The following is a 20,034-nucleotide window of genomic DNA, read 5'->3' on the forward strand; positions in this document are numbered from 1 at the left end:
ATCCATTATAAACACTTTAGCTGAACAGTCGTCTGATTGGGTTGTGCGCCTATGGTGGAGATGCAGCATTTTTTAAAGATCATTTGTGATTTAAAAATACAAATAAAAGTATCATGTTTCAAGGGCGAGACTGTCTTGAATTTCTAAAAATATGACCCACAGCCGGAATAAATGCTGTGGAGTCCGCTCATGAGAAGAGGGCCACAGGCAACTTTCCTCACCTGAAACCCCGCCCTTCTGAGCGCTCTTCTGCCTGCTGATTGGCTTCTGAGACCTCTCCTGGCCGCTGGTTGGCTGTCCCTGGCAAGAGAGATGGAGAATTCGCTCTTTACGGAGTGGGGCGGAGGCGCGCGGGCAGAACCCACAGAGACAGACCAGCAGCCTCTTACCACAGCGCAAGACCTAACGGAGCTACTATACCAGGGAACCAGAACGGACAGGGCTCCAGGATGTCTCCGAGGTCTCGTGCGTGAAAAAACAGAGAAGGAACTATCGAAACAGACACTGCAACGCGAGGTAGTAGTTTAATTGCAAGGAAAATCTGGATTTAACATTTCATTTTGTTATTGCCTTTGGATAAGTTGTTTCCAACTTCGCTTGACGGGTTGGAGTAGGTAACCAACTGTGTTTCCAGTGGAGGGTTTCATATTGGCGACCGCGCACTCTGAAGTGGACTAAAGTTTTCCCAGTACCCGGTGGTCTACCCTACCAGACAACGCCCGGAACCCGATCAATTGATAACTTTGGAACTTTTTCTCCTAGTGACAATGGGTCGGGCTGTGGACGCTCTTGCTGCGTTAGCGCTCTCCCTCGCGCTGCTCTGCGTTCCAGGACACCTTGGTCTGGTGCGTGCGTTCGGCGAAGAGACAGAGGAGATGACGTGCGACCCGATACGCATCGCCATGTGCCAGGACCTGGGCTACAACGTCACCAAGATGCCCAACCTGGTGGGCAACGTCCTGCAGTCAGACGCCGAGCTCCAGCTCACCACCTTCACACCACTCATACAGTATGGCTGCTCCAGCCAACTGAAGGTACACACACACACACACACACACACACACACACACACACACACACACACACACACACACACACACACACACACACACACACACACACACACACACACATCCCTAAACCTAACAAACCTTATTTTACATTGCAGTCATTTAGCAGAGGCTCTCATCCAGAGTGACTTTACAGAAGCAATTAGTGTTAAGTGCCTTGCTCAAGGGCACATCAGCAGATTGTTTCACCCTAGTCAGCTCAGGGATTCAAATCAGCAACACTTCAGTTACTGGCCTAATACTCTTAACCGCTAGGTTACCTGCCATCCTAACTCCTAACCCCTACCCCTAATTGTAACCCGAAACCTAGCCCTAAACCTAAAATAACCTTTGTCATGAGAAATGTCCCCACAAGGGAGAATTTTCCTTATTGTACTATCCTTGTGGGGACTTTGAGGGATTTCTGGTACCCACAAGGATAGTAATACAAGACCCCCTCCCCAGACACACACACTCTCAATTCAATTCAAGGGTATTTATTGGCATGGGAAACAAACATGTGTTAACATTGCCAAAGCAAGTGATGTAGATAATATACAAAAGTGAAATAAACAATCTCTCTCTAGTTGCTCCAGCCGACTGAAGGCACACGCATGTTGGTTCTCAGGCTGGGTTGGGCTGTGTGTTGGAGCAGGCAGTGGAGAGAGGGAGACAGAGAGCACATGACAGAGTCACAGGGAGACCATCCAGTCTTGGTTCAGCAGCACGGGGCAGTGATATAATATATATCTGAGGAGAGGAGAGGACCAGGCAAGCTCCATAGAGTAACAACAATACTGCCCTCAGTACTACTCTCTGTAAGGCCACTTGTCTGCCTGAACCACCATGAAGCTGGAAATTAAATCCATCCCATTTTGTCCTTCTCAAAGGTTTTTATTGTCCTGACTGAAATGACCAATGAGTAGTTTTTTTGTGTGGTTCGATGGCGATATGCATGAATGGATCCAGTTCTGTTGATCATTTATTGTGGTTTACCACTCCATAGTCTGTAGACACAACAACACACTGGCTACTCTTTCTCTAAGAGTGTCCCTTATCTTGACCATTGACATATATTAACATACATTCAGTCCATTACGCCAATTCTCATTTATTTATTAAGGGCTTTTGGGGTATTATTGTGGCTTTGTAGTTGTCTGGATGCTATAGGTTATTGGATTGATTATGGTGTGGTTTAGTTTGTGTTGTGGTTGTCTGGATGCTATAGGTTATTGGATTGATTATGGGGTTGTGTAGGTTGTGTTGTGGTTGTCTGGATGCTATAGGTTATTGCAGTGATTATGGGATTGTGTAGTTTGTGTAGGTTGTGTAGTTTGTGTTGTGGTTGTCTGGATGCTTTAGGTTATTGGAGTGATTATGGTGTGGTGTAGTTTGTGTTGCGGTTGTCTGGATGCTATAGGTTATTGGAGTGATTATGGGGTTGTGTAGGTTGTGTAGTTTGTGTTGTGTTTGTGTAGTTTGTGTTGTGGTTGTGTTGTGGTTGTGTAGTTTGTGTTGTGGTTGTCTGTCTCTTGTGGTTCAGTGTGAGAGGTCTGGACTGACGGCTGTGAGAAGTCGCCATCCAAGAGATTAGGCTCTTTCACACACACACACACACACACACACACACACACACACACACACACACACACACACACACACACACACACACACACACACACACACACACACACACAACCTGCAATAATGTAAACTAGATCTTACACATTGCTTTTCTAAAAGGAAGAAACCCTCAGACACCCACACACACACACTGGGCTGTGAACAGTGGCAGCACTCTGGTTACCTGCTGCGGAGGGGGAAAACAAGCCTCCTGCTGCAGAGGGGGAAAACAAGCCTCCTGCTGCGGAGGGGGAAAACAAGCCCTGCTGCGGAGGGGGGAAACAAGCCTCCTGCTGCGGAGGGGGAAACAAGCCTCCTGCTGCGGAGGGGGAAAACAAGCCTCCTGCTGCGGAGGGGGAAAACAAGCCTCCTGCTGCGGAGGGGGAAAACAAGCCTCCTGCTGTGGAGGGGGGAAACAAGCCTTCTGCTGCGGAGGGAGGAAAAACAAGCCTCCTGCTGCGGAGGGGGGGAAAACAAGCCTCCTGCTGCGAAGGGGGGAAAACAAGCCTTCTGCTGCGGAGGGGGAAAACAAGCCTCCTGCTGCGGAGGGGGAAAACAAGCCTCCTGCTGCGGAGGGGGGAAAATGAGCCTTCTGCTGCGGAGGGGGGAAAACAAGCCTCCTGCTGCGGAGGGGGGAAAATGAGCCTCCTGCTGCGGAGGGGGGAAAACAAGCCTCCTGCTGCGGAGGGAGGAAAACAAGCCTTCTCCAGTCCAGCTGGTGATCAGAGAACAGTAGCACAGCTCCAACAGAGAGAAACATCACTGATATCATCTCTCACACTCTCACAATGCCTCCCTGCGCTTCCCACTCCACACGGTAGCCCCCCCCACCCCACCCCCCATACACACACACAAACTTAACTTGTTTAGATGGTGTGTTTATGGCTAGACAGTTATCTTTACTGAAGTATGCTGACCAGAGAGTGAAAGTAGAGTTGGTCCCCCTCAGTTAAAGTTCCCCAGACCTTTACTTCCCCATAGGAGGCAGTTTGCCTTTCGGTAGGCCGTCATTGTAAATCAGAATTTTGTTCTTAACTGACTTGCCTTGTTATATAAAAATACATCTCTTCATCACGTTATCTGTATGACTATTAAATGAACTGTTTTTGTTGTAGTGGCTTTAATCATTTAAAAATCACTTAAGGTTTCACCACAAACTTTTGTGCTCGTTGCCTGGCTTTCCTGACTAAGCCCATAACACAGTTCCTTTCATTGTTGTTCATTTCGTTGTAGTCTGAAATTAGAATAGGAATCAGACTGAGGACCATGATGTAACACAGGGAAAGCAGACAGAGCAATGCACACAGAATCGTCATAACATTTTTAGAAATTCATTAAGTGTACATATGCAAAGATAACACCTCTCTGTCTCTCTCTCCAGTTCTTCCTGTGTGCCGTGTACGTACCCATGTGTACAGACAAGGTTCCCATCCCCATCGGGCCGTGTGGCAGCATGTGTCTGTCTGTCAAGAGGAAGTGTCTGCCAGTCCTAATAGAGTTTGGCTTCGTCTGGCCAGAGCTGCTCAACTGCAGCCTGTTCCCCCCTCAGAACGACCACAACCACATGTGTATGGAGGGTCCAGGGGACGAGGACGCCCCTTTCCACCCTGTCCGACCCCTGCCCCCCCAGGAGGAGGAGTGCCAGGCCCTGGGGGCCGGGCCAGACCAGTATGCCTGGGTGAGGCGGAGCCACAGCTGTGCACTGCAGTGTGGGTATGACGCGGGGCTGTACCGGCGCGAGGCCAAGGTGTTTACAGACGTGTGGATGGCAGTGTGGGCGGTGTTGTGTTTTCTCTCTACCACCCTGACCGTCCTCACCTTCCTCCTGGACTCAACACGTTTCTCCTACCCTGAGAGACCCATCATCTTCCTCTCCATGTGCTCCAACCTCTACAGCGTGGCCTACCTGGTGAGTACATAGGACTTAGAGCAGGGGTAGGCAACACTGGGGTAGGCAACACTGGGGTAGGCAACACTGGGGTAGGCAACACTGGTCCTGGAGTGTTGCAGGTGTGCTGAATTTAGGCAACCACTGAACTGATCAATTAGTTCTGTTGGTCCGGTGTGGAGCCTAGTTAGAACAAAATCCAGCAGTATCTGTGGCACTCCAGGAACAGGGTTGCCGACCCCTGTGTTGCCGACCCCTGTGTTGCCGACCCCTGTGTGGCCGACCCCTGTGTTGCCGACCCCTGTGTTGCCGACCCCTGTGTGGCCGACCCCTGTGTGGCCGACCCCTGTGTGGCCGACCCCTGTGTGGCCGACCCCTGTGTTGCCGACCCCTGTGTTGCCGACCCCTGTGTGGCCGACCCCTGTGTGGCCGACCCCTGTGTGGCCGACCCCTGTGTGGCCGACCCCTGTGTTGCCGACCCCTGTGTTGCCGACCCCTGTGTGGCCGACCCCTGTGTGGCCGACCCCAGTGTGGCCGACCCCTGTGTTGCCGACCCCTGTGTTGCCGACCCCTGTGTGGCCGACCCCTGTGTTGCCGACCCCTGTGTTGCCGACCCCTGTGTGGCCGACCCCTGTGTTGCCGACCCCTGTGTGGCCGACCCCTGTGTTGCCGACCCCTGTGTGGCCGACCCCTGTGTTGCCGACCCCTGACTTACATGATTCAAATCAGTTTAAAAGCCCTTGGCTGTTTCTCAATCATTTAAACTAGCCTCCTCTTCTCCATGATCACTAATATGAGAGGTGGAAGCAGCTTGTTGTAAACCTGTCTAGTCCTTTCAGCTACCAGTAGTGATGAGGAATGTAGGTAATCAGTCAATCCAAATCATTTATAAAGCCCTTCTTTACATCAGCAGAAACCCCAAACAGCAAGCAATGCAGGTGTAGAAGCACGGTGGCTAGGAATAACTCCCTAGAAAGACCAGAATCTAGGAAGAAACCTAGAGAGGAACCAGGCTATGTGGGGTGGCCAGTCCTCTTCTGGCTGTGCCGGGTGGAGATTATAACAGAACATGGCCAAGATGTTCAAATGTTCATAAATGAACAGCATGGTCGTATAATAATAATCACAGTGGTTGTAGAGGGTGCAACATGCTAGAGTATGTAGACCCAACCCTGGTCTCCTGGATGACCCCTGGTCTAACCCCTGTCTCTGTCTGTCTCCCTGTAGGTGCGCCTGACTCTGGGTCGGGAGCGTGTATCCTGTGATCTGGAGGAGGCAGCAGTTCCTGTTCTGGTACAGGAGGGGTTAAAGAGTACCGGCTGTGCCATCGTCTTCCTCCTGCTCTACTTCTTTGGCATGGCCTCCTCGCTGTGGTGGGCACACACACACACACACACTGGCCAAAAGGATTACACTCTAAGGAATAGATTTGAATGAAACCGTTAGAATAGTGGACTCCCAGCTCTCTAACCTGTCTGTCTCTCTCTCTCTGCCTCCTCCCAGGTGGGTGATTCTGACTCTGACCTGGTTCCTGGCTGCAGGGTTAAAGTGGGGTCACGAGGCCATCGAAATGCACAGCTCCTACTTCCACATAGCAGCCTGGGCCATCCCCGCCGTCAAGACCATCGTCATCCTCATCATGCGACTAGTAGACGCTGATGACCTCACGGGGCTTTGCTACGTGGGTAACCTACAGCAAGAGGCCCTGACGGGCTTCGTGGTCGCCCCGCTCGCCACCTACCTCCTCATCGGGACATTGTTCATCTGCGCCGGCCTGGTGGCCCTGTTTAAGATCCGCTCCAACCTGCAGAAGGACGGGGCCAAGACGGACAAGCTGGAGCGTCTGATGGTGAAGATCGGGGTGTTCTCTGTGCTGTACATGGTACCTGCGTCCACCGTGATAGGCTGCTACCTCTACCAGCTGTCCCACTGGGGGGACTTCAGGGCCAGTGCCAGGGACTCATACGTGGCAGCAGAGATGCTGAGGATCTTTATGTCTCTGCTGGTGGGCATCACGTCGGGCATGTGGATCTGGTCGGCCAAAACCCTCCACACCTGGAAACGGTGCTCTGCCCGGCTGTGGAGGGACGGTCGGGCAGGGAGGGGCAAGCGGGCACCGGGGGACAGCTGGATAAAACCTGGCAAGGGCAACGAGACGGTGGTGTGAGGAGAGAAAGAGGGGAAGATAGGAACCGGGTGGCTCTATAAAGCAAACCTGCCCCCAAACCCACTACTAGATCCACTATCTGATGGAGAGAGTGAAAGAGAAGAACAAACAGATAAATAGCACCCCTAAGCAGACAGCGGTTTCCTATGCCCACTTGTTCTGTGGTTCTCTCCCTACTAGCAGACTAACCCACTGCCAGAGAAGAGACTGACCCTGTAGCCTACAGCAGACTCTGATCTATAGAACCTTCTGACTTCAGACAGGTGTTTTAAAGGTTGAATTTACACTGGAGAGTCATGGTCCAGATGATGTACAGATCTAAACTACAGCCACACTGAAATGCACTATGACTAGCTGATGTGGATGTATCTTGGTTAACATGCCTTATGAGGAACGTGAGACTGGGCTGCCCAGACAGCCACATTCTGGACGCTATAAAGCTATGCTACTGCAAAGAGACTTGGGATTTGTAGTGACTAGACTCTATGGTGCTGCAGCTAAGGCACTTGGGAAACGTAGGCCTGTGTCCTTTACCTCAGTCCTCAGCGAGCAGCACAGCTGACCTCCACGCAGTCTTAACGAGGAAACAGACACTCAACTATGAACTCTGAACTTTAACCCTTGACCTTCTCCAGTCACTCATGGAACCCTTAGGAATGGCAGTCAGTAATGAACCGGTTTAAGGTTCTTTCTGTATTTTATTTACCGGTGATAGAAGTAAATGAAGGGTTATTATGACTGATGGTAGACAATCAACCCCCAAAATACATTATACAAAAGCTGTAATACACCAACACAGACACACACACACACACAGGGAGTCAAACTCATACAGTCTGTACAGTTGCACCCTTGTGCAATCCACTGTCATTAAAATCTGCTGCATCAGCTGAGTTATTATTGCATTAAGCTGCAACCACCAATAGACAGTCAACACAACACACACAGCAGAGAGACAGTCAAACACAGAGACAGCAGAGAGACAGTCAAACACAGAGACAGCAGAGACAGTCAAACACAGAGACAGCAGAGACAATCAAACACAGAGACAGCAGAGAGACAGTCAACACAACACACACAGCAGAGAGACAGTCAACACAACACACACAGCAGAGAGACAGTCAAACACAGAGACAGCAGAGAGACAGTCAACACAACACACACAGCAGAGAGACAGTCAAACACAGAGACAGCAGAGAGACAGTCAAACACAGAGACAGCAGAGAGACAGTCAACACAACACACACAGCAGAGAGACAGTCAAACACAGAGACAGCAGAGAGACAGTCAAACACAGCAGAGAGACAGTCAAACACAGAGACAGCAGAGAGACAGTCAACACAACACACACAGCAGAGAGACAGTCAAACACAGAGACAGCACAATCACAGCAGAGAGACAGTCAAGACACAGAGACAGCAGAGAGACAGTCAAACACAACACACACAGCAGAGAGACAGTCAAACACAGAGACAGCAGAGAGACAGTCAACACAACACACACAGCAGAGAGACAGTCAAACACAGAGACAGCAGAGAGACAGTCAACACAACACACACAGCAGAGAGACAGTCAAACACAGAGACAGCAGAGAGACAGTCAACACAACACACACAGCAGAGAGACAGTCAACACAACACACACAGCAGAGAGACAGTCAAACACAGAGACAGCAGAGAGACAGTCAAACACAGACAGCAGAGAGACAGTCAAACACAACAGAGCAGAGACACAGTCAAACACACAGAGACAGTCAGCAGAGAGACAGTCAAACACAGCAGAGAGACAGTCAAACACAGAGACAGCAGAGAGACATCAAACACAGAGACAGCAGAGAGACAGTCAAACACAACACACACAGCAGAGAGACAGTCAAACACAGAGACAGCAGAGAGACAGTCAAATTACTGCAGCCTGTCTCTCTCTCTCTCTACTCTGTTACTGCAGCCTGTCTCTCTCTCTACTCTGTTACTGCAGCCTGTCTCTCTCTCTACTCTGTTACTGCAGCCTGTCTCTCTCTACTCTGTTAGTGCAGCCTGTCTCTCTCTACTCTGTTACTGCAGCCTGTCTCTCTCTACTCTGTTACTGCAGCCTGTCTCTCTACTCTGTTACTGCAGCCTGTCTACTGTTACAGCCCTGTCTCTCTCTCTACTCTGTTACTGCAGCCTGTCTCTCTCTCTACTCTGTTACTGCAGCCTGTCTCTCTCTCAGCCTGTCTCTGTTACTGCAGCCTGTCTCTCTCTCTGTTACTGCAGCCTGTCTGTTACTGCAGCCTGTCTCTCTCTCTACTCTGTTACTGCAGCCTGTTACTGTTACTGCAGCCTGTCTCTCTACTCTGTTACTGCAGCCTGTTACTGCAGCCTGTCTCTCTCTCTGTTAATGCAGCCTGTCTGTTACTGCAGCCTGTCTCTCTCCCTACTCTGTTACTGCAGCCTGTCTCTCTACTCTGTTACTGCAGCCTGTCTCTCTACTCTGTTACTGCAGCCTGTCTCTCTACTCTGTTACTGCAGCCTGTCTCTCTACTCTGTTACTGAAGCCTGTCTCTCTACTCTGTTACTGCAGCCTGTCTCTCTACTCTGTTACTGCAGCCTGTCTCTCTCTCTGTTACTGCAGCCTGTCTCTCTACTGTTACTGCAGCCTGTCTCTCTACTCTGTTACTGCAGCCTGTCTCTTAGCCTGTCTCTCTACTGTGTTACTGCAGCCTGTCTCTCTACTCTGTTACTGCAGCCTGTCTCTCTACTCTGTTACTGCAGCCTGTTACTGCAGCCTGTCTCTCTACTCTGTTACTGCAGCCTGTGTTACTCCTGTCTCTCTACTCTGTTACTGCAGCCTGTCTCTATACTCTGTTACTGCAGCCTGTCTCTACTCTGTTACTGCAGCCTGTCTCTCTCTCTACTCTGTTACTGCAGCCTGTCTCTCTCTCTACTCTGTTACTGCAGCCTGTCTCTCTCTCTACTCTGTTACTGCAGCCTGTCTCTATACTCTGTTACTGCAGCCTGTCTCTATACTCTGTTACTGCAGCCTGTTACTGTTACTGCAGCCTGTCTCTCTCTGTTACTGCACTCTGTTACTGCAGCCTGTCTCTCTCTCTACTCTGTTACTGCAGCCTGTTACTCTGTTACTGCAGCCTGTCTCTCTACTCTGTTACTGCAGCCTGTCTCTCTCTGTTACTGCAGCCTGTTACTGCAGCCTGTCTCTCTCTCTACTCTGTTACTGCAGCCTGTCTCTCTCTCTACTCTGTTACTGCAGCCTGTCTCTATACTCTGTTACTGCAGCCTGTCTCTCTCTCTACTCTGTTACTGCAGCCTGTCTCTCTACTGTGTTACTGCAGCCTCTGTGTTACTGCAGCCTGTCTCTCTACTGTGTTACTGCAGCCTGTCTCTCTACTCTGTTACTGCAGCCTGTCTCTCTACTCTGTTACTGCAGCCTGTCTACTGTGTTACTGCAGCCTGTCTCTCTACTCTGTTACTGCAGCCTGTCTCTCTACTCTGTTACTGCAGCCTGTCTCTCTACTGTGTTACTGCAGCCTGTCTCTCTACTCTGTTACTGCAGCCTGTCTCTCTACTCTGTTACTGCAGCCTGTCTCTCTCTCTGTTACTGCAGCCTGTCTCTCTGTGTTACTGCAGCCTGTCTCTCTACTCTGTTACTGCAGCCTGTTACTGTTACTGCAGCCTGTCTCTACTGTGTTACTGCAGCCTGTCTCTCTACTCTGTTACTGCAGCCTGTCTCTCTGTTACTGCAGCCTGTCTCTTACTGCAGCCTGTCTCTCTACTGTGTTACTGCAGCCTGTCTCTACTGTGTTACTGCAGCCTGTCTCTCTACTCTGTTACTGCAGCCTGTCTCTCTCTCTACTCTGTTACTGCAGCCTGTCTCTCTCCCTACTCTGTTACTGCAGCCTGTCTCTCTCCCTACTCTGTTACTGCAGCCTGTCTCTCTCTCTACTCTGTTACTGCAGCCTGTCTCTCCCTCTACTCTGTTACTGAAGCCTGTCTCTCTCTCTACTCTGTTACTGCAGCCTGTCTCTCTACTGTGTTACTGCAGCCTGTCTCTCTACTCTGTTACTGCAGCCTGTCTCTCTACTCTGTTACTGCAGCCTGTCTCTCTACTCTGTTACTGCAGCCTGTCTCTCTCTCTACTCTGTTACTGCAGCCTGTCTCTCTCTCTACTCTGTTACTGCAGCCTGTCTCTCTACTGTGTTACTGCAGCCTGTCTCTCTACTGTGTTACTGCAGCCTGTCTCTTTCTCTACTGTGTTACTGCAGCCTGTCTCTCTACTGTGTTACTGCAGCCTGTCTCTCTACTGTGTTGCCAGTCTCTATACCAGACAAGTCCTCTGTTTCTGTGAGTCTGAATGTATAACACTCTAGTTAATAGGTTTCAAATGCAACCTTATCATTCCCCATATAGTGATCAAGTCAAACACTATGAGGAATAGGGTGTGGTTTAGGAAGTGCCTTTTGAAGTGTGATTTTAACCTGTTAGTACCTAAGACCTTTGGGTACTGCCAACCCCAGAACTCCGTGAAGTACTTTTAGAAAAGGAACTATTTTGTAAAGAGAAACAGGTGTTTGATGTCTTTTAATGTATTATAAGAAATGCTAATTTATCTTTGTAGAAAAAAAAAGAGTCTAAAACCTTAAAAAACATGTTTATTAAAAAAAACTTTTGTATCAGAAGAAGGAAAAATAAAAACGTTTTGGTTTTAAAATGTGCTCTACTTGTATTTGTTGTGTGTGTGAATTAATGTTGTCCAATTAATACACAGATTATAACCTTTGATATATTTTATATCTGGATTTCATCAGTACTACATCAAGTCAAACTTGAAACTGGATTTAAAATAAACTCAAAGTTCAGATTTACATGATAAAATGGACAATGCCTGCATGACCTGATGACCTGATGCCCCATCCACTGCTATGAACATCATGGTTATTGTAATGAACTGTCCAATGCTGCCATCTACAGGTTCAGTGCTGTAACTACACCCTCAAGTCTTCTCTGAGACCAACTACAAACACAATTGGCCTGAAAGAACCACAATTTGGCAACAATCACATTCATTGACTCTAAACTAAAACATGTAACATTTCCACCTGCAACTATTTATAAATATAAATTACCTACTAATTGTAGCAAAGAAATAGATATCCCCGAGAGTAAAACACCATTTGTTTTGAATGAATGCATGACATTCCAAATGAACTTCGGCCGTTTGGCTACCGTTCGCTATTGACAACAAAAAACATTGTGTTGGCCAAAACATTATCAAAGCAGAACTTTGTCACGTCCTTGCAACTGATGTTTAGTGGATTATGATCAGATAAAGAAGCAGTACTGAGCCATTTTAGGCACGTCTAGCTGTATCTTTAAAAAAAAATAATATATATATATATATATATAATATATATATATCTATATATAGCTGAAAGGCCTACATTTTACTCACACATGCATCAACAACAACCCTGCATGATGATGAAGTATTTCAAGTGCAGCAACATACATCCCATCTAGCACATTTGGTTCCTTGGAAGTTGTGGGAACATACATGTCTGGTTTCCCATTGGTTCTGGGAACATTTTGAGAATGTTCATTATTAGTTTGCAGGTTCTGAGAACATGTTTCTATGGTTCCCAGAAAGTTTTCCTAAGAGGTTTTATTAACATTCAGTGAACGGAAATTCGAGGTTATTTGGAAGTAATTTAAACAACGTTCTGAGACCGTGTTTTGCCTGTTTTGAACAGCAAACACAGGACACGTGGAAATTCCTTTGCTTGGGCATTAATCATGCAAACACGTTTCATTTTTTATTCTTATTGTGGCACGGTGTCAGTGAGATTCGAACCTATGATCTTCTGCCCATGAAATTAGTCTACTGCGCCACCACAATGGAGCAGGCGTGCTATTTAAAAAAAATAAAACTCATGTTCGTTTTAGTTTATTCCAACAGACCCTATTTCAAAGGAAACAAGTAGTCATTAAGATCAATAGTGTGTTGAGCCGAGACACATGAACAAGATGGAGGATAGAGAGAGTTTTGTTGATGCTGAGAACAGAATGTAAATGTTTTTCATTTAGTCTTTATTTAACTAGGTAAGTCAGTTAAGAACAAATTCTTATTTTCAATAACAGCCTAGGAACAGTGGGGTTAACTGTCTTGTTCAGGGGCAGAACAACAGATTTTTACCTTGTCAGCTCAGGGATTTGATCTTGCAACCTTTCGGTTACTAGTCCAACACTCTAACCAGTAGGCTCTCTGTTTTTAAATAACAGTCTTTAAACATTACTAAATGTCATATTCGGAGAACATTACTTTAAATAGAACCACGAGGAAACCTGTAGAAAACTTTATGCTGAGTTACTGGAATTCCCACAGAAGAACATTGTCTCTTAATGTTCTCTGAACGTTCTGAGAACATGACTTTAAATAGAACCATGTTGAAACCTGTAGAAAACGTGAGGCTGAAGTTGTAAAATTCTCTGAGCAATTTGAGAACATTACTTGAAATAGAGCCACGAGGAAACCTGTAAGAAATGTTATGGGAAGGTTTATGCAAAATAACAATAGGACAACCACTCTCTCACCAAGCTCTAAGAATCATATGGTTCTCACAATGTTATATGCCAGCTGGGATGGAACAAAAATAGGCCTACATTAAGAGAGCTGATTATCTCTCTCACTCTCTCTCCCTTCCTCTCCCTCTCTCCCTTCCTCTCTCTCTCCTCTCCCTCTCTTTTCCAGTGGATGTAGGTAATTTCTAAAATTACCCTCTATCCTTTAACAGGAAGTCAGTTACAAAAATAACAACGTTAAAGCTGTGTGTCTGAACCATGATTCAGCGAATCACTGCCTGATTAACCTGTAGGCCCCATGTACGTTTGTATGTGCATCTTTTGTGCGTGTGTGTGTGAGTGTATCTGTGTGTGAACAGGCATGATCGAAATCTGTAGGTCAGATTACCTTCCTGTAATATAATGTAATATAATATAATACTCTGCTGAGCTGAGTATTTTTTGAAGAGCTCAGTCAAAAGCCTGGGGGGAGCTGAAAGTGACAGTGTCTCTCTCTATCGCTTCCAGATGTGCACATTCACATATGTTAATGGTAGTTTGAGTGTGTGTGTTGTGTGTCTGGGGCAGGAGGTCTTCATCAGGGAGGAATAACTATGTTCATCCCACTGGGAGGATTTTTTTTAACCTCCAGTAAAATTCCTGTCTGATATTCCGGGGAATGCAGAGTGATTATCAGAGCAGTACTCCCATGTCCACCCCGAATACCACAGAGCTCAGAGACCTGCTCTCTGTTTTATGTGTGTGTGTGTGAGACTTGGTGTGTGTTTGGGTGTGTGTTTGTGTGGGTGTCTGGGTGTGTGAGACTTGGTGTCTGTCTGTGAGACTTGGTGTGTGAGTCTGAGACTTGGTGTGTGAGTCTGTCTGTGTGTGTCTGAGACTTGGTGTGTGAGTCTGTCTGTGTGTCTGAGACTTGGTGTCTGTCTGTGAGACTGGGTGTGTGTTTGTGTGGGTGTCTGGGTGTGTGAGACTTGGTGTCTGTCTGTGAGACTTGGTGTGTGAGTCTGAGACTTGGTGTGTGAGTCTGTCTGTGTGTGTCTGAGACTTGGTGTGTGAGTCTGTCTGTGTGTCTGAGACTTGGTGTCTGTCTGTGAGACTGGGTGTGTGTTTGTGTGTGAGTTTCTGAGACTTGGTGTGTGTTTGTGTGTGAGTTTCTGAGACGTGGTGTGTGTTTGTGTGTGAGTTTCTGAGACTTGGTGTGTGAGTCTGTCTGTGAGACTGGGTGTGTGTTTGTGTGTGAGTTTCTGAGACTTGGTGTGTGTCTGTCTGTGAGACGGTGTGTGTTTGTGCGTGAGTCTGTCTGAGACTTGGTGTGTGTGTCTGTGCTCAAGCACCTGTGTTCCTGTTCCGATTCCTTATTGCCCCCTTTAGCCAGAATCCTGCAGCTGTTAACTCCTGGCTGGGTCTCTGGGGGTCTCTCTCTCTCTCTCTCTCTCTCTCTCGAACAAAGGCACCATTCTGCACTAACTAATGTATATTCAGACATTTGGAACAACACACAAATAAATAATCATAACATTTAAAAGTATATCAAAATATAGACAAATAGCAAAGACAAATAGATACAAATTGTAGTATATAAATGCAAATAAAAGATAATTGAATTGTTACACCATTATCCTACTGCTAACAAAAAAACACAAATAAAACTAAATTGCACAAATCCTATAATCACACAAATACACAAACAGAAACACACGTATGAAGAGGAGAACCTGATTATTACACTATTGAAGAGGAGAACCTGATTATTACACTATTGAAGAAGAGACCTGATTATTACACTATTGAAGAAGATAACCTGATTATTACACTATTGAAGAGGAGAACCTGATTATTACACTATTGAAGAGGAGAACCTGATTATTACACTATTGAAGAGGAGAACCTGATTATTACACTATTGAAGAGGAGAACCTGATTATTACACTTTTGAAGAGGAGAACCTGATTATTACACTATTGAAGAGGAGAACCTGATTATTACACTATTGAAGAGGAGAACCTGATTATTACACTATTGAAGAGGAGAACCTGATTATTACACTATTGAAGAGGAGAACCTGATTATTACACTATTGAAGAAGATAACCTGATTATTACACTATTGAAGAGGAGAAACCTGATTATTACACTATTGAAGAGGAGAACCTATTACACTATTGAAGAGGAGAACCTGGAGAAACCTGATTATTACACTATTGAAGAGGAGAACCTGATTATTACACTATTGAAGAGGAGAACCTGATTATTACACTATTGAAGAGGAGAACCTGATTATTACACTATTGAAGAAGAGAACCTGATTATTACACTATTGAAGAGGAGAACCTGATTATTACACTATTGAAGAGGAGAACCTGATTATTACACTATTGAAGAGGAGAACCTGATTATTACACTATTGAAGAAGAGAACCTGATTATTACACTATTGAAGAGGAGAACCTGATTATTACACTATTGAAGAAGAGAACCTGATTATTACACTATTGAAGAGAATGTTGGCCCGTGGACTCAACTGCCTCCAAAACCCCCATAAAATGTTCCTTTATGTGGAACTCCTCCTTCCGTGACACAATTCTAATCACAACTGTTTAGTGTGGCTGACATCTGGGAAAACAAAGTCAGGTGGTACCTCACTTGGTCATCTGCGAACTAGTTGTGTCTGAATTCTGTCAGTCAGAACTGAAGGCCAGTCAGCAGGGTCTGTAGACAGTGATTCATCCTCAGCAGCAGGGTCTGTAGACAGTGGTTCATCCTCAGCAGCAGGGTCTGTAGACAGTGGTTCATCCTCAGCAGCAGGGTCTATAGACAGTGGTTCATCCTCAGCAGCAGGGTCTGTAGACAGGGTCTGTAGACAGTGGTTCATCCTCAGCAGCAGGGTCTATAGACAGTGGTTCATCCTCAGCAGCAGGGTCTGTAGACAGGGTCTGTAGACAGTGGTTCATCCTCAGCAGCAGGGTCTATAGACAGTGGTTCATCCTCAGCAGCAGGGTCTGTAGACAGGGTCTGTAGACAGTGGTTCATCTGAAACGTTGCACATACACTGCTGCCATCTGGTGTACACTATCAGAATAACAACCAGAGTGGTGGCCCGAACTATGACCTTTCTCTTGCATTTCAAATATGGTGGTAGAAAAAGACGGGTCGTTTTTTTGTGTGTTTATATTTCTTCTACCAGATCTATTGTGTTATATTCTCCTACATTCAATTCACATTTAGACAAACTTAAAATGTTTATTTTCAAATGGTATCAATAATATGTATATCCTTGCTTTCAGGTCCTGAGCTACAGGCAGTTAGATTTGGGTATGTCATTTCGGAGAAAATTGGGGAAAAAAAGGAGGGCTATCCCTAATTAAGAGGCTGAAGTCAGGGGACCTTGTTATGTTTTTCAGTTTCCACCCCCCAACAAAAGTGTGAAAAGTCTGTGGTGCAGAAGGTTTTCTTTTGTAATGATGGGATCAACAGGAAGTGGCTGTCATACAGTGAAGTGAACCATGCTTTATTCTGCTTCGTTTGTATGGCATTTGCAAAGCCCACAGAGAACAGCCCTATCATGAGTGGAATGGCAGACTGGAAGCAGATCCATCAGAGAGTGGAAGAGCGTTATGCATAGAGGTCATGCTGAGGCCTACTTTCTAAGGTCCTCCAAGAACTAAGCAAATGTTTGATCAAATTTGGCAGCAGAGCAACGGTGGCCAGTTTACAGAGTGAGCTCATGAGTCTGGCAGAACAGTGGACTAGGTTAAAACAATCAGGATTTGAAGAATACATAACCAGGACTATGGAGGTTCATGGACCTGAAGGAAAGGAAGACGAGGTAGAGATGGTGAACAAGAGCTGTTCGTCTTGCAAGGACTGTCCAGTGTGTTGCTACTGTATTCTTAGTCAGTACAACCAATTAACCAACACATACCACATCCTGGGCCTTGCTTACAAGTTCCTACTTACCCTGGCAGTAACCCAGGTAGCTTGAGAGCTAAACTTCTCTACTCTGAAATTCATCATGAGTAGGCTCAGGAGCACTCTATCACAACAGCACCTGGAGGCCTTTATGCTCATGGCTGCTGAGCGAGATGTTTTAATGGCCCTGGACAGTGACCTGGCTATAGATGGCACTGCTGAGAGATGTAAGCTGCTGCAGAAATTGCTAATTTAAAGAGGTAGGAAATATGTTTATTTAAATTTTATTCTATGACTTACCTACTCACCAGTCTTTTCACCGACACATGTCTTCCTGTATTGTTTATTTTACTGGTTAGATGGTTCCAGAGATTCTTGCCACCTTGATGCCTGTGCTATTGTGCCAATATGTGCTCCTTCTAGCCAGCCTCCTAAGAGCAACACATTCCCCTTGTTCTATTTTACATATATTTTACTAAAGGGAAATTATTTACATTATCTATGTTATTCAGGGATGCACACATAAACACATGTGCGTGTAAACACACACACACTCACACACACACACACACACACACACACACACACACACACACACACACACACACACACACACACACACACACACACACACACACACACACACACACACACACACACCTGAAGAATCCTGCTGTGGAGAAGTGGAAGCAAATGGGTCTTCATCCTCAGGCTCCGAGATCATTTCTGAAGAGGCCTGTGTGGCTGAGGAGGTAGATGGCTCCTCATCCTGAGGCTCCGAGATCATTTCTGAAGTGGCCTGTATGACTGAGGAGGTAGATGGCTCCTCATCCTGAGGCTCCGAGATCATTTCTGAAGTGGCCTGTATGACTGAGGAGGTAGATGGCTCCTCATCCTGAGGCTCCGAGATCATTTCTGAAGAGGCCTGTGTGGCTGAGGAGGTAGATGGCTCCTCATCCTCAGGCTCCGAGATCATTTCTGAAGAGGCCTGTGTGGCTGAGGAGGTAGATGGCTCCTCATCCTGAGGCTCCGAGATAATTTCTGAAGTGGCCTGTATGACTGAGGAGGTAGATGGCTCCTCATCCTGGCCAATGCCAGAGGGTGCTCCAAAATATTTCAGAAGTGCCCCTGAATTTGCATTGAAATACAGTATATGAATCTGACACTCTAAATGCATTTGTTGCACAATTAAATATATATGTCATTATGCACAATTTATCAAACTTTCAGAATAGGAACCAAATGAACCATACAACCTTCTTGGCTAATTCTAGGCATTAGACACCCCAAAATACTCAATATGTCACAGAAGATACAAAATATCAGCATAATATAGACATCTTTTAAGTTAGCCTACAGCATTGGAGATTCCCCTTCCTGACCTCAGGACCTAGTCAATGCAATCACAGAAAACCTTTATGATGTCACCTCAATGAAAGTTAACCAAATCAATAATGTGCTAGTTAGGTTGTAATCGTTTTGTTGCAGGCTACACACATTATCACAGTGAAACTGTGTGAAATTATATCCAATGTTATGTAAGCTAGTTGGACAGAAAACGGAATATTGTCACCCTATGTGTAATGGCATAGCAAGCAACATAGCAACATAGGCTAGCATAACACTTATGTTTGTTAGCCCATTTCATCACTATCATAATATTATACTCATAAAGAGATGACGTAGCTGCAAACCTTTATCTTTTGTGTGTTTCTCCGCTTCTTCTTTCCTCTTTTTCCTAAACTGGACACCTGATGGCTTAGACCTTTTCTTATCCATTTGTGTTGATTTGGCACTCGAGCATCAATACATTACCCATCCTCCAACACTGTCAACCAAGAGTCAAGACTACATTACCCATCCTCCAACACTGTCAACCAAGAGTCAAGACTACATTACCCATCCTCCAACACTGTCAACCAAGAGTCAAGACTACATTACCCATCCTCCAACACTGTCAACCAAGAGTCAAGACTACATTACCCATCCTCCAACACTGTCAACCAAGAGTCAAGACTACATTACCCATCCTCCAACATGTCAACCAAGAGTCAAGACTACATTACCCATCCTCCAATACTGTCAACCAAGAGTCAAGACTACATTACCCATCCTCCAACACTGTCAACCAAGAGTCAAGACTACATTACCCATCCTCCAACACTGTCAACCAAGAGTCAAGACTACATTACCCATCCTCCAACACTGTCAACCAAGAGTCAAGACTACATTACCCATCCTCCAACACTGTCAACCAAGAGTCAAGACTACATTACCCATCCTCCAACACTGTCAACCAAGAGTCAAGACTACATTACCCATCCTCCAACACTGTCAACCAAGAGTCAAGACTACATTACCCATCCTCCAACACTGTCAACCAAGAGTCAAGACTACATTACCCATCCTCCAACACTGTCAACCAAGAGTCAAGACTACATTACCCATCCTCCAACACTGTCAACCAAGAGTCAAGACTACATTACCCATCCTCCAACACTGTCAACCAAGAGTCAAGACTACATTACCCATCCTCCAACACTGTCAACCAAGAGTCAAGACTACATTACCCATCCTCCAACACTGTCAACCAAGAGTCAAGACTACATTACCCATCCTCCAACACTGTCAACCAAGAGTCAAGACTACATTACCCATCCTCCAACACTGTCAACCAAGAGTCAAGACTACATTACCCATCCTCCAACACTGTCAACCAAGAGTCAAGACTACATTACCCATCCTCCAACACTGTCAACCAAGAGTCAAGACTACATTACCCATCCTCCAACACTGTCAACCAAGAGTCAAGACTACATTACCCATCC

General features: G+C 46.2%; 1 protein-coding gene across 1 annotated transcript; it reads left to right on the forward strand.

The window, feature by feature from the left end:
- The first annotated feature begins 370 nt into the window (after window positions 1–370).
- Window positions 371–7,753, forward strand: LOC112238308 (frizzled-4). The gene is made up of 4 exons (XM_024406882.2): window positions 371–1,034; window positions 4,054–4,581; window positions 5,788–5,933; window positions 6,064–7,753. The coding sequence occupies exons 1-4, from the start codon at window positions 768–770 to the stop codon at window positions 6,725–6,727; spliced, it is 1,605 nt and encodes a 534-aa protein (XP_024262650.1). The 5' UTR covers window positions 371–767; the 3' UTR covers window positions 6,728–7,753.
- Window positions 7,754–20,034: the final 12,281 nt, after the last annotated feature.

This window comes from Oncorhynchus tshawytscha, linkage group LG14 (assembly GCF_018296145.1).
Source record: "Oncorhynchus tshawytscha isolate Ot180627B linkage group LG14, Otsh_v2.0, whole genome shotgun sequence".
In the NCBI taxonomy this organism is placed as follows: domain Eukaryota; kingdom Metazoa; phylum Chordata; class Actinopteri; order Salmoniformes; family Salmonidae; genus Oncorhynchus; species Oncorhynchus tshawytscha.

What these genes read in the sequence shown, in the direction of transcription:
- LOC112238308 (XM_024406882.2), top strand. Translation starts at nt 768, where the DNA reads ATGGGTCGGGCTGTGGACGCTCTTGCTGCGTTAGCGCTCTCCCTCGCG. An exon ending in GCTGCTCCAGCCAACTGAAG is followed by an intron (nt 1,035 to 4,053) that starts GTACACACACAC and finishes CTCTCTCTCCAG; the next exon opens with TTCTTCCTGTGTGCCGTGTA. An exon ending in TCTACAGCGTGGCCTACCTG is followed by an intron (nt 4,582 to 5,787) that starts GTGAGTACATAG and finishes GTCTCCCTGTAG; the next exon opens with GTGCGCCTGACTCTGGGTCG.